The sequence below is a fragment of the Mobula hypostoma genome, chromosome 31, assembly GCF_963921235.1.
Source record: "Mobula hypostoma chromosome 31, sMobHyp1.1, whole genome shotgun sequence".
Classification (NCBI taxonomy): Eukaryota; Metazoa; Chordata; class Chondrichthyes; order Myliobatiformes; family Myliobatidae; genus Mobula; species Mobula hypostoma.
Genome location: NC_086127.1, coordinates 2,047,094 through 2,061,088, shown reverse-complemented (window position 1 = coordinate 2,061,088; position 13,995 = coordinate 2,047,094). Strand labels below are relative to the sequence as shown.

The 13,995-nt window shown below is 45.0% G+C and overlaps 1 protein-coding gene across 1 annotated transcript in view; it reads left to right on the top strand.

The window, feature by feature from the left end:
* Positions 1-6,957: 6,957 nt before the first annotated feature.
* LOC134339973 (NACHT, LRR and PYD domains-containing protein 13-like) overlaps positions 6,958-13,995 on the top strand; it is a 30,612-nt gene continuing 23,574 nt past the window's right edge. The window contains exons 1-2 of the mRNA XM_063036804.1: positions 6,958-7,160; positions 11,035-11,204. Of these exons, the coding sequence (XP_062892874.1) occupies positions 11,184-11,204 (21 nt within the window). The 5' untranslated portion in view covers positions 6,958-7,160; positions 11,035-11,183. The remainder of the gene's footprint in view (positions 7,161-11,034; positions 11,205-13,995) is intronic.

Below are 13,995 nucleotides of genomic sequence, written 5' to 3'. Positions count from 1 at the left end.
GGGAGGAAAAGAGAAAGAGAGAGAGAGAGAGAGAGAGAGAGAGAGAGAGAGAGAGAGAGAGAGGAAGAGAGAGACAGAGAGAGATATAGAGACAGAGAGACAGAGACAAACAGAGAGAGAATGAGAGCGAGATATATATATATATATATATATATATAGAGAGAGAGAGAGAGAGAGATGAATAAGAATAAGTTCATTACTCCTAGATCACGATGCGTAATCGGCATCTGTGCTCGAAAACAACGCTCTTTGTTGTTCCGGCAGTGTCTTGACGCTAAATTCTGAAACTCTCCGCATAGATTGAAATTTTGCAGTTGGCGTCTTCCTTCATATTTCGGCATTTGTGGTCTCTTTTTTCTGAGGGTTACTGCACTTCGACCGGTCTTCCTGACCCAGTGGGTAAGCAGAGATTTCAATGGAATAGGCTAGTTATTTGGTTGTACTTTATATCCAGTTGTCTCTCTGCAGCCTGATTTCCATGGCTGAAACATGACTTAAGACTATACGCCCCGCGGACGTCCCGTCTTTATCGGTCAGCGTGGAATTTCAAAGTAGCTCGCAGTATTAAATCTTGTTCCCATCCCTGAACCTACACAGAAGGAAAAGGGCAGCATGCCAGTGGAAGTGAACCAGAGGGAAGCTTATCAGAGAGTATTGTACAACAAACCGTAGACACTAAAGAAGAAACAGTTGGCAAGGCGCAAAAAGTACCTGCTGAAGATGACCACCGTGGTGATGATAAAGGTGAGTGGGGAATGGTTGTGGAAACGGACTCTGCTAATGAAGTGCAGTTTACTTTCAAGATTGTATGCCTATTTATCGATCTATCAAAATGACACCGCATTAATTTGCACGTGAAATTCCCGTGACATGTCGTTCATATATAATGACTTAATTTTACGCGCAGTCCAGTGTTTTGTTTTACATAAAACAAAACAGCTTACAAATGTAGCATTTTTCATCGCAATCACTCTTGTAGAGTCTTTATTTTTATTTTATAACAGACCGCAGCATATTTCCGGCTCATTATTGCTGAGAGAGACCACAGAGAATAGAAATTACGAGTTCGAAACGCGGGTTGTAAGGCACGCCAAAATCATCTTGAAAATATAGGTGCAGTCGAAAAATTAGATGGAAGAAAAAGAAGCGGTGTATTTATGTCGGGATAACTATAGTTTTGGACAAGGTCGGAATCAGAAGTAGAGTAATCAAAGCAACAATAATACGCAAAATTTATCATTTATTGGCTGCTGTTAATTTCCGTTTTCTAATGTAGTGTCAGGCAGATTAAACGATGATAGTAAATCGATGATAGATCGTTCTCTGAACAAAGGGAAATTGAGAGATGCGGTGATCTGTCACAGAGTAGTTGTGCAACACATCGTCGACAGACCGTAGCCATACCTCGGACTCAATGAGACAGGATTTAATGTGATTTATTCCCTACTGTTGTTAAAATTCTCTCTCAACTCACGTTGTATGTTGACGCGCAGAACATGTAAAATCGGCAAGACCAAAGTGAAACAGAAATTCGAGTTTATGGCCTTGTGCACAGATACATGTACACGCGAACGAAATCTAAGTTATATAACAAATAGAATGCTACCGGCAGCGTTTCAGTCACAGTAGATTAGAACAGTAAAATTACCATAGAATGAACTATCTCGGGATTGAATCTATGGTTCTCGCTACTACCAGGATATTACAATCTGCCTCGGAAATATCTCGGACCAGTTAGAATTGTATGTTCTAAGTTTTGCTTCAGTACCGAGATTTACCTGTGCAACTACGCCATTCCGAGACAAGGTAAGCTTTCTAAATTCAACGCCAGTTCCGAGGTTTACCTGTGAAACTCTGTCTCTCCGTGTCAAGATAAGAATTCCAAGTTGACACCAGTTCCGAGGCTTACTTGTGTAACTTCGTCTCTCTATGCTAAGAAAAGTTTTGTCTGACGCTTCCCTTTCTACGCTCCCTGTAAAGATAAGTTCTGCCTGCCTCCTGTTTTCCTGCACTCCCTTTTGTTTGCCCTTGAATTACGACTTAAGACTGTACGCCCTGTCGAACCCTCTGCTCTATTGGACAGAGCGGAATTTCCAAGCAGCTAACAGTTTTAATTCTTGTGCCCATTCATGAAGCAACACAGAAAGTTGTTGTCTTATCCTCCCGTGTACGTTGTGACCCCTTCTCTGCGTGAATTTTATAAATGACCTGGCTGAGTAAGTGGAGGAATGAGTCAGTAAATTTGCTTATGACACAAAGGTTGGTGGTCTTGTGGATATTGTGGAGAGCTGTCAGATCTTACAGCGGGTTACATATAGGATGCGAAATTGGGCTGGTAAGTGGCGTACGGTGTTCAACACAGATGAGTGTGAGGTGGTTAATTTTGGTCTGTCAAATATGATAACAGAATATAGTATTAATGGTAAGTCTCTGGGAAGTGTGGAGGATCAGAGGGATCTTGTGGTACGAGTCCAAAGGGCACTCAAAGATGCTGCGCAAGTTGACTGTGTGGTTAAGAAGGCATACGGAGCATTGGCCTTCATAAGTTCATAAGCCGAGAAGTAATATTACAGCTATATAGGATCCTAGTCAGACCCCATTTGAAGTATTGTGCTCAGTTCTGGTCAACTCACTAGAGGCAGAATGTGGAAAATATCGATAATGTGCAGAGGAGATTTACCAGGATTTTGCATGGATTGGTGAAGGTGCCTCGTGACAATATGTTGAGCGAACTCTGCCGTGTCTCCTTGGAGCCACGGAGGATGAGATGTGACCTGATGGACGTGTATAAAATGGAGAGAGGCATTAACATTGTGGATAGTCACAGGCTTTATTTCCGAGGGCTAAAATGGCTAACACAACAGGGAACAGTTTTAAGGTGCTTGGAAGTAGGTACAGAGGATATGCCATGGGTAAGTTTTGTACCTAGAGAGTGGTGATTACGTGGAATGTGGTGCTGGCAACGATGGTGGATGCAGATAAAGAAGAGCCTTTTACGAGACTGCTGGATTGGTACATAGATCTTCGAAAAATAGAGGGCTATGTGAGACCGTAGGTAAATTCGAAGGTAGGAGCATGTTCAACACACAGTTGGTTTTCTATGTTTCTTTGAGTTCCTTCTTGTGATTTTGTCGTCTATTATACACGCTTGTCACGAGGCGCCCTCCTTTACTTTGATGAAATACGACTTATGTTGAGGGACCGCTTTGTCGAAGCCCTCTCCTCTCTCCGGCAGAAGAGGAATTTACAGGTAGGTAACCGTTTTAATCCCTATCCCATTTTCCAATCCGACACAGAAACAAAGGAACATTGTGACATCGAGAATGAATCGGATAAAAATAGATTACAAGATATGGAAACCGAAGAATATACTGTAAACAACTGCAGAAAAGGACCTCCTGAAAATGAGCATCATGCAGATAACGAAGGTAGGGTGAATGTTACAGAAATAATAAATAAAGTTCATGGAACTGGCGTACAGGAGCAAAGGCCAAGGGCATCGAAGTATGGAAGAAAGATTGGTGATGGATATGTGTTAGTTCTGTATTAACTGTGCTTCTATCTACATTCCAAATGATGCTAGATCACCGTTGGGCACAGAGTATCTGCAGAATACAAATTCTGCTCTTTATGTTCAGGCAGAATATTAAACGGAAATGCTGACATTGCCACCAGAGACCCACTTTCTTCATTTTCATTTTGCTTTTCCATTCAGCATCTGTAAACTTATTTTTTCTTCAAGTTACTACACGGTAAACGGCCTGCCCATTCAATGAGACCGCGCTGCCTTGACAGGGATAAAAATCCTCTTGGGGTCATCTAGTGATCCACGTTTGCCTATGAAGTCTCATCTGATTGACTAAAACTAGGCGTAAATGCGGTGTCCGCTTTGTCGAACACCTGTGCTCCAAACAACATGAGCGGAATTTCCCCTTAGGAACCCACTTAATTCCTAGCTCCATTTGCAGTTGATATATTTGGTGATTTAGGACGGCACAATTACTCTTTGATAAATTGTTACTGTCTTTCCTTGAATGTATTAAACTCTGTTGCAGTTTAAACGGTTTAATTCATTAGAAATTGCCATAATAATACCAGAAAATTAAGCATAACCAACGACAGAGTTTAAATATACGTCAAATAATTGTTCAAACGATTGAATAAATTAAAATAGCAGGAACGCCCAACACCTTTCCAGTCAAAGGAATTTAATCTGGTCGGAAGTTTTATGACTTAATTGGGTGCTTCCAACATCTATTTTGTTTGATGCAAATGTTAACATCTTCACTTCTGTCTCCTTTTTTCCAATTTCTTATTTGCACCAGTATTGTTCCTGATATTAACAGTGGTATATCTTACAATCTGGATATCCCTCCCAGTGTTTGCTTGGAAGACATTTCAGTAGTTTCCTGTCATGCCTTAGCTTCGATATGCTAGCAATTCCCGCTAACACTACTCCAATGATGTGCAGTGCTGATCACAATTTACTGTCCAGATTATAACATATATATATATATATATATATATATATATATATATATATATATATACATATGCATGAATTGCCGAACCATTGCAAATCAGCGCAAGTTGTTTGCGTGTGAAAACCCGATGACGTGCAGTACATGTGTTTTGATAAGATTTTATTATCACTTCCTTGGTTTTATTTGCCTGAAGTAAACATCACGGAAACACTTTTTTTTCTTTTTTCCCACATTGCAATCAGTGTTCTGCTTAATAATCTATTTTGTATGTGCTTTATGTAGCTACTCCATCACTGACACTTCCACAATCCTGTCAAAATATTGCAGTTAATGCCAGCTTCTGGGTCTTTGGCGAAAGCACCTAAAATGAGTCACTTTTTTGTTAATAAGAAGAAATACAGAAAGTAAGCTGCGAATCTATCCCAGGTAACTGAGATTTTGGGCAACGTCCAACTACGAAGTACAGAACTCAAGGTTGCAAAAAATATTGTTAAGACGCTGATAATATTATCGGTCGTGACGGCATATTAATAAAGAAACATCAAGCGGTGATAGATCAATAATTGACCGATCGATTAATTGGGCAATGTGGAGAAATGACACAATTGAGGAGTTGATGCTCATTCAGAAGGATATTCTTTATACCGATTACTCGGGAAACGCTGAAGAGGCTAGCTCCCTACTCCAGCAAGTAGCGAGTTTCTTTGCTGTTTTATGCCCTTCATTTCGCCTATTAACCTGTTATAGCAAGCACCAATATCAAGGGATGTTTTCGCCATGTGCACATGTGAAAGTAAAGATGGATGAAATATAAGTAAATCAAAATTTTACCTACAGAAGAGTCCTGAGCATTGAGCTTCATAACAGCAGAATTTACACGATAATATAAATATATTTCGTCTATGAAGCTTCGGTGTCATTGGCTTCCAAACAAGTGACTCCTCCTGTCGGATCAGATGGCTATTGGACACTTCTGCACATATTTTAAGTACATCATCACCGCAAGTTTGTTACTCCCTGGTCCATAAGCGAAATTCTTTCTCCAAATGGTAATTCTGTCATAATCCGGTCCGTAAACTCCATATTCCGGTTCACTGTTCGGTCCATCGACCCTTGCTCCAGGTTTTCCTATCTACCCTGTTTCTGTCCTTGTTGCGTTAATTGAGACAGCTGATGCTAGTTGGGGCTGGATACATAAATATCTCCAGAGACCCGGGCGTGGTTGCTGCATTGTCCTTGTCCTAACTCCTTCTATACCGTCCCCTGCCTTCTGTTTTGCTCGCTTGAAGCCTTGCCTTGTATTGCCGGTAAGTCTCGCCTCACCTGAAGTTCTTGTCTTGCCCTGCTTTGCCAGTAGCCTTGCCTTGTCTTGCTGTCTGGTCCTGGAGCCACCCTGTACCTAGCTCCTTTCCTGTCCCTTGCCACCGCCCAGGCAAGCCAGGCCGTCTTGCCGATAGTTAGAATTGGTTCTGTCCCTTTCTGTCCCTTGCCTCTGCCCAGAAAAGCCAGGCCGTCTTGCCGTTACCTGGGGTTGGTTCTGTCCCTTCCTGTCCATTGCCTCTGTCGGGTGGTGATCCGCGCCAAGCCCAGGTGATCCGCGCCCTGCCCAGGAGGAGCCAAGCCTCGCCTCAAGCCTCCAGCCTCCAGCCTCCAACCTCGCCTCGAGTCTCCAGCCTCCTGTCTCCAGCCTCGCCTCAAGTCTCCAGCCGCGCCTCGTCTCCAGCATCAAGTCTCCAGCTTCGCCTCTCCTTGTCTCCAGCCTCCTGCCTCCAGCCTCGCCTCAAGTCTCCAGCCTCCTGTCTGCAGCCTCCTGTCTCCAGCCTCGCCTCAAGTCTCCAGCCTCCTGTCTCCAGCCTCGCCTCAAGTCTCCAGCCTCCAGTCTTCAGCCGCGCCTCATCTCCAGCATCAAGTCTCCAGCCTCGCCTCTCCTTGTCTCCAGCCTCCTGCCTCCAGCCTCGCCTCGCCTCGTGTCATGCCTCCAGCCTCGACTCGTCTCCTGCCTAGCTCCGAGCCTGAAGTCTCCAGTCTCTAGCCTCTAGCCTCTAGCCTCTTGCCAAGTCAAGGCAAGTCTCTAGCCTCTTCCCTTTGCCAAGCCAAAGCAAGTCTCTAGCCTCTTGCCTTCGCCAAGCCAAGGCAAGTCCCTAGCCTCTAGCCTCAAGCTTCAAGCCTGTAGATTTCTGCCTCGTCCTGCCTGCGTGTCAAGCCTTGTCCTTGCCTAGTTCTGGTGTCCGAGCCAAAGGCATGACCCAGTTACTGGGTCCTTGTCCAGTCTTTGGCTCGGAGTCCTATCCCGGACTCCCAGCTCTTTGGTCCAGTCTTATTCTAGGTTCCTGATGTTCCCGTCCATGTCCTTGCCATCGCCCTGCATCCTAGTCCTGTCCCTAGTACTTCAGTGTCTGTGTCTTGCACTTGGGTCCGTTCCCAGCCGTGCCCTTATGACAAATTCATATTCTATTTAACATTTCTTTCATGCAGAGATTGACACGACAGCACTCCAAACGGCGACAGATCTCGACGCGATAAAAACAGATACGCAGGATTCTGACGGGAATGAAAGCCTAAATATAAAAACTCAAGAAAATACTCCGGAGAAAACGAAAATAACGACTAAAGTTTCGGCAACTTGTGTAGAAGATGAAAATCAAGGCACACCAGAGGAAGGAAAAGTGCGAGGGCGTAAGTTTGTTTTAATCCTGTAGCGTGCTTGTCTGTCAATACATGAGAAATGTGCGTGTGTTTTAATATAGATTATAAACTGCTGGTGGTGAACCTCGACATGAACTAATGGGCAGGAATTTGGAGCATATGATCTTTGGGAAATGCAGGGCAGAAATGTGGCAAATGTCGGAGACATTTGCATGGCATTCTGCATAGGAATGTTCCTTTGAGGCAGGGAAATGATGGTAGGGTAAAATAACCATGGTGCAGAAAGTACGTGAATATCCCATTAAAACAGTAAAGCATATGAGAGTTTCAAGAAATTAGATACCGATGGAGCGCTAGAGAATTACACAATTACCAGGAAGATATCGCATGGGGGCGTTGAGGAGCAGACCCAAATACAAGGCACAGGTACTGAAGTAGTATAAACTTGACTATGTTTATTAAGAATTACCAGGATGGTGGGGGGTGGCGGCAACGGAGCGAGGATAAAATGGCATCATGGACGTAAACGTAGAATAACAAACCGGAAAACCAGGATTAGAAATTGGAACTTGGACTTGACTAAGAACTCGAAACTCGTGTCTTGGCAGGGACTCGGTACCTGGGTTTTGAATTGGCGATTGACGTAAAACTCAGACTTGGTTTGGCTTGGACGCTACACTGAGAAAACGGGTTTCGGTACTCGGTACCTCGGTCTTGATTTGCTTCTTGACCTAGAACACGGACTATGCGTGACCTGGAACTCTTACTTGGCTGGACGTGGGACTCGGAATTGGCTTGAGCTAGGACTCTGATTTTGCTTGACCTGGAACGCGGACTTGACTTGACTAGGCTTGGGACTCAGGCTAGACTTGACTTGGAACTCGGACTCAGTCTCGGACTTGACTTTGCTGAACTTGGGCTTAGACGTGACTTAACTTGACTTGAATCTCGGGCACGGACGCAGAGCCAGGACTCTTCTTGGACACAGGACACAGAGACAACTTGGAGTCCACGATAGTCAGTGGCTCCAATAATGGTACAAACTTACCACATTTGCTGAAGTCACGCGTTTCTGGTAACGAGCTGCTTGGTGTGGATTTCTGATGCCGGAGATTCTAAATGGTACGGTCCAGCAAAGGACACCTCAGCTATTTATGTTGCAATCCCGAAATCAGGATCACCTGTCTCAATTAAGGCGCCCAACGGAAACAACGGAAAACAGAAACAACCTGAAAACGGAGTCCACGGACCGGACCGTGACAGACGGAGATTAAGAATGGAATTAGGAGAGCAAGAAAGGGCCATGAGGAAGCAAAGCGAGCAGAGTTAAAGAAAACCCCAAGGCATTCTGCAAGTATGTGAAAAGCAAGATGATGAGCCGTGTGACAGTAGGACCAATTTGGTGTCATAGTGGAATCGTGTGCAGTGAGTCGCAGAAGAGAGCAGAAATACTGAATGAATATTGTGCTTCAGTATTCAGTTGTAAAACGGAATTTGGCAACTATGGAGGTGATTTATAGCGGACTGAAAATCATGAGCATATCGACATTGGGGAAAAGGATGTGCTACGGCGTTTAAAAAAGCATTACGTTATATAAGTCGCCGGGACTGGACAAGATATACACCAGGCTGCTGTGGGAAGCGAAGGAGGAGATTTATGAGCCTCTGGAGATGACCTTTCCATCATCAATAGGGACGGGAGACGTTGTGGCGTATTGGAGGTTTGCAATTTCCCCCTTTTTTGAGAAAGGGAACAGAGATAACCTGGAAGAAATAGACCAATGAGCCTTACTTCAGTGGTATGGTAGATCTATAGAAGTAGGTTTTAAGAACATTTGGGGAAACATCATCTAAATAGGGATAGCCTGCATGACTTTGTCAAGGGCCAGTCATGCCTCAGATGATGAGGGTAGAACAGTGGGTAGAGTGCAGATCGATTTTAGTAAGGGTTTGATAAGGTTACCCACGCAAGGCTCCTTCAGAAAGTAAGGAGGCATGGGATCCAAGGGAATATTGCTTTGTGGATCCAGAATTGAGTTTCCCACAGAAAGGAACGTGTTTGTAGATCGTTCGTATTCTGCCTGGAGGACTGTGTCCAGTGGTGTTCCGCAGGGATCAATTCTGGAACCCCGCCGCTTTGAGATTTTTTTTTTAATAGTATAAATGACCTGGATGAGGAAGTAGAAGGTTGGATTAGGAATTATGCTGATGTTACAAAGGTTGGCGCTGTTATGTATGGTATTGTGCAGTAGGCGATCCATATTTCTACTTAATATTACAGGTATATAAGAACTTCGTTTTACTCTAATTGGAGTAATGTGTTCGTTTCTGGTCACTATACTGCAGGAAGGATGTGGATACCTATCATCGTCTAGCTCGTTCGAATTCCCATCTTGTGGTTCCGCCTTTCGTTTCCTGTCCGGAATAATTATCTCGGCCCAAAATGATCTTTCTGTGGATGCCGCTTAGTTCGTCCAGTTTTTTTTTTCTGCGTGATGATCTTCAATTTAATTTGTGTGGTTGCTTGTCTACTTTCAACGCTCATTTTAGAGAGACAGTTAACTTATGTTTTAATTATAAAGCGAGACAGATAATTGGGGACGATAGAGAATCCAGAGAGTATTGCATATGAAATACCGCTCTAAACAAGGAGCATTCAGTTGAAAATCTGTTGTTCATCTGTTTCACAGCAATAGCGATTTTAACCCGTTTTTGAACACAAGCCGCTTCTTTGTGGATTATTCGTATTTTAATGAGAACCGTTGCATAGATTCACCCTACACAGATTTTACCAGACGGCTAATTAGCCTCAATTGATGTAGTTGAGCTGTCAGTAGTAGTATACGTGGCCTGAATGGTGGATGGTAGGTTAAGCACATGTGTATGAAGAAGATGTGAACTGTTGATAACTTTTGTAAGTTGTTGCTCATTACTCAATATCAACATTTTCAAATGCCTAAGTTGCTCGCTTGAAGAATGCCAATTATACTGTGTTTGTGTGTGAGAGGGAGTCTGTGTGCCGTAATACTGGGAAGAAGAATTGAAGGTTAAAAAAAAAACAGAGAAATGGCAGGATTTTGAGAAATGCACTGTAAGCTTAACATCAGTAACAATTTCGTGTGCTGCATATTTAGTTAGAAGGTTATGTCAAAGGATAAACAGGGGCAAAAAAAAAAGCAGCGATTCTACCTTTTTTGTCAGTTCCTTCTCTAATGTATTGTCTCCAGTGAACAGAGATAAACCGATCAGGAAGTTGAAAATGCCGCCCGCAAAGCACTTTATTTTTAAATTAGATTTGCACAGGAAGAAACATAAATAAAGCGTCTATTGAAAGAATGAATTGATTGCTATACCTTATTAGACAGATATATGAGAGCTAAATGAATAAAATGTATTGGATACCAAAGGAGTAAACAATGCAAATTATAAATCTTGACGAAAGAATAACAGGGATAAGAATAAAACTGAAAACATCTGCTAATGTTATGAATTTGATCTCTCAATATTATGTCGGATAAAAGGAAGTTTAATTTCCCTAAGAAGCGTTTGTGACGAAGGTGGGCTCGAATATATATTATTTGTCATAAAGGAAGAATAATGATTAGAATAGAACTCATTGCAGTTTACACTTTTACCCAAAATGTACTGTTATAAAAAAATGCAACTGGCCCTTTGAATTCCTACTGATAAAATCGAGACAGTGGAAGGCGACACAACGAATGGAGTAAAACACGAACAAGATGCAGGATATCAACTTCGCTGGGAAAGACGATTAATTGAAAAGGCGTGACGAAGATTAATGCTAAATCCGTGCAATCCTGTATTTACAATCAGTCAGGTTACAGTAGTTTGCATTTCGTAAGCGAAAGAATTTGCATTAATATATCTTTTGACACCTTTTCAGAAGAGCTTGCTGATAATATTATACAAACATTGGCGAAGATCACCGATCTCCAACTGTACAGAATTACGAAAAACAACCATGAGCAACTGGAATCGACAGTTAACGATGTCGTGGAAATCATTAGCGAGACACTCGTCAATGAACGGTGCATGCCAGAATTAAACGTTGAGGTGTGGTTTACATTTTTTTTCTTGCCATTATATACTAAAGCAGATATATCGCTTATTGAGAAGTTTGCATTAACTTTGCCTAATGAACGTTGTATCCTTTAACTTATTTTTTTTTAGAATTAGTGGAATAAACTATGTTATCAATGACAAAATTATGGTGCTGGTTTAGAAGTGGAAATCTGTTGTGCGGAGGCAAGGGACAGGAAATGAAAGAACCAACGGCAGGTAACGGTAAGACAGCCTGGAATACCCGACGGAGGCAAGGGACAGGAAGGGACAGAACCAGCCGTAAGTAGCGGCAATACAGCCTGACTTACCCGGTGCAGGCAAGGGACAGGAATGGAGCTAGGTTCGGGGTAGCTCCAGGACAAGACTAAAGGCGAGATGAGGCGAGAGTTACCAGCAAGACCAGGCAAGGTATCAGGCAATGCAAGGCGAAACACGAACTTCAGGCGAGGCGAGTGTTACCGGCAAGACAAGCCAAGGCTTCAGGCGAGGAAACCCAAGTCAGAGGAAGGCATACAGGGAGTAAGGGCAAGAACAACCCATCCGCCGCGCCCTGGTCTCTGGAGGTGTTTATGCAGCCAGCCCCAACGAGCATCAGCTGCCTCAATTAGCTCAACAAGAACAGCAACAGGGTAGACCGGAACACATGGAGCAAGGTTCGACGGACCGGACTGTGAACCGGAATACAGACTACACGGACCGGACCATAACAGTACCACCCCTTCCCCCACCCCCTATGGAATCCCATGGCAACCAAACAGGTTATCCAGACTATCCACGACCTGGCCGGGTACGAGGGTATTTAACAGGTAGGAACTCCCGGTGGCAAGAGGAAAACGGCAGTGTTTGTGTCACTGGGTCCATGGTTGGCTGGAATGTTCTGTCACTGGGCGGTGGCTGGGAAAGTTCCCAAGTGCAAGACACGGACACTAAAGTACTAGGGACAGGACAAGGATACAGGGTGAGGGCAAGGACATGGACAGGAAAACCGGGAAACCGGAAGAGGACTGGAAAAGAGAGCTAGGAGCCCGGCCTTGGACTCCGAGCCAGAGACTGGACAAGGACCCAGTACCTGGGTCTTGGCTGTGGCTCGGACCCCAGAACTAGGCAAGGACGAGGCTCAGCTGGCAGGCAGGACGAGCCTGGAGTCTTCAGGATTAAGGCTAGAGACTTGAGGCGAGGCTTGGCAGAAGGCAAGAGACTGGGGAGTTGAGACTTGAGGCTATAGACTTGAGGCGAGACCTGGCAGGAGGCAGTAGGCTAGAGGCTAGGGGATAGAGACTTGAGGCACGACGTGGCAGGAGGCTGGAGGTTGGAGTCTTCAGGCTTGAGGTCAGAGACTTGAGACGAGGCTTAGCAGGAGGCAGGGGGTTGGAGATTTGAGATTTCAGGCTAGAGACTTGAGGCGAAGCCTGACAGGAGGTAGGATACTAGAGTTTTCAGACTTGAGGCTAGAGGCTAGAGACTTGAGGCGAGGTTTGCCAGGAGGTAGGAGGTTGGCCTCTTCAGTCTTGAGACTGGAGGCTAGAGACTGGAGGCGAGGCTTGGCAGGAGGCAGGAGGCTTGAGGGAAGTCTTGGGGCTGGATGCTGGAGCCTCCTCCTGGGCAGGCGCGGTTCTCCTGGGCAGGGCGCGGTTCTCCTGGGAAGGGCGCGGATCACCACCCAACGGAGGCAAGGGACAGGAAGGGGTAAAACCAACCGCAGGTAACGGCAAGACGGCCTGGCTTACCCAGTGGAGGCAAGGGACAGGAAGGGACAGAACCAACCGTAGGTAACGGCAATACGGCCTGACTTACTCGACGGAGGGAAGGGGCAGAAATGGAGCTAGGTACGGGGTGGTTCCAGGACAAGACTGAAGGCGAGATGAGGCAAGAGTTATCAGCAAGACCAGGCAGGGCTTCAGGCAATGCAAGGCGAAAAGAGAACTTCAGGTGAGAGAGAGTTATCGGCAAGACAAGGCAAGGCTTCAGGCGAGGCGAGAGATACCGGCAAGACAAGGCAGGGCTTCAGGCGAGAAAACAGACGGCAGAGGAAGGGATACAAGGGGTAACGCCAAGAACAATCCAGTAGCCACACCTTGGGCTCTGAAGGTATTTGTGCAGTCAGCCCCTACGAACATCTGCTGCCTACATCAGAGCTCAGCAAGAACAGAAACAGCGGAGACAGGAAAACCAGGAGCAAGGGTTGATGGGCCGGACCGTGAACCGGAATACAGACTTCACGGACCGGACCATGACACCTTTTTCATTGTTACTGCCGGGAAGGAAGTACACAAGGCCGATGGAGAACATTCAGTGATTCAGGAACTGTTTCTTACATTCTACTATCCGATTCCTAAATGGACGTTGAACTCATGAACACATATATACAGTCTAATGACATCCGTTAGTCTCGCAAAATCATGGATTTTTTGCCTAGCAGCGTCTGTTGTGACAGTCTCGGCAGCAGCAACTGCGCTTAAAGGCGCTCTCCTCCGGTGTTGTGCTGGTGCTTTTTTTTTCGGCGAGTGCGCTTTTCCGCAGCTTCTCTTTTCCTCTTTTTAGACCTCTGCGTAGTTCCACACTCTAGCAAGAGTGATCGCTTCCAATGTCCTCCCACATCTGGACGTTCATGTTCAATGACTTTAAATCTCTCTTGCAGACATCTTTGAAGTTAAGATGGGGCCCCGCTTGTGCTCTCTTGCCGGAGGCCAGTTCCCCGTACAGCAGGACTTTCGGGATCGTCCCGTCTGACATGCGGTGTACGTGACCCAGACAGCGGAGACGGCGTTGTTGGAGCAGGGTG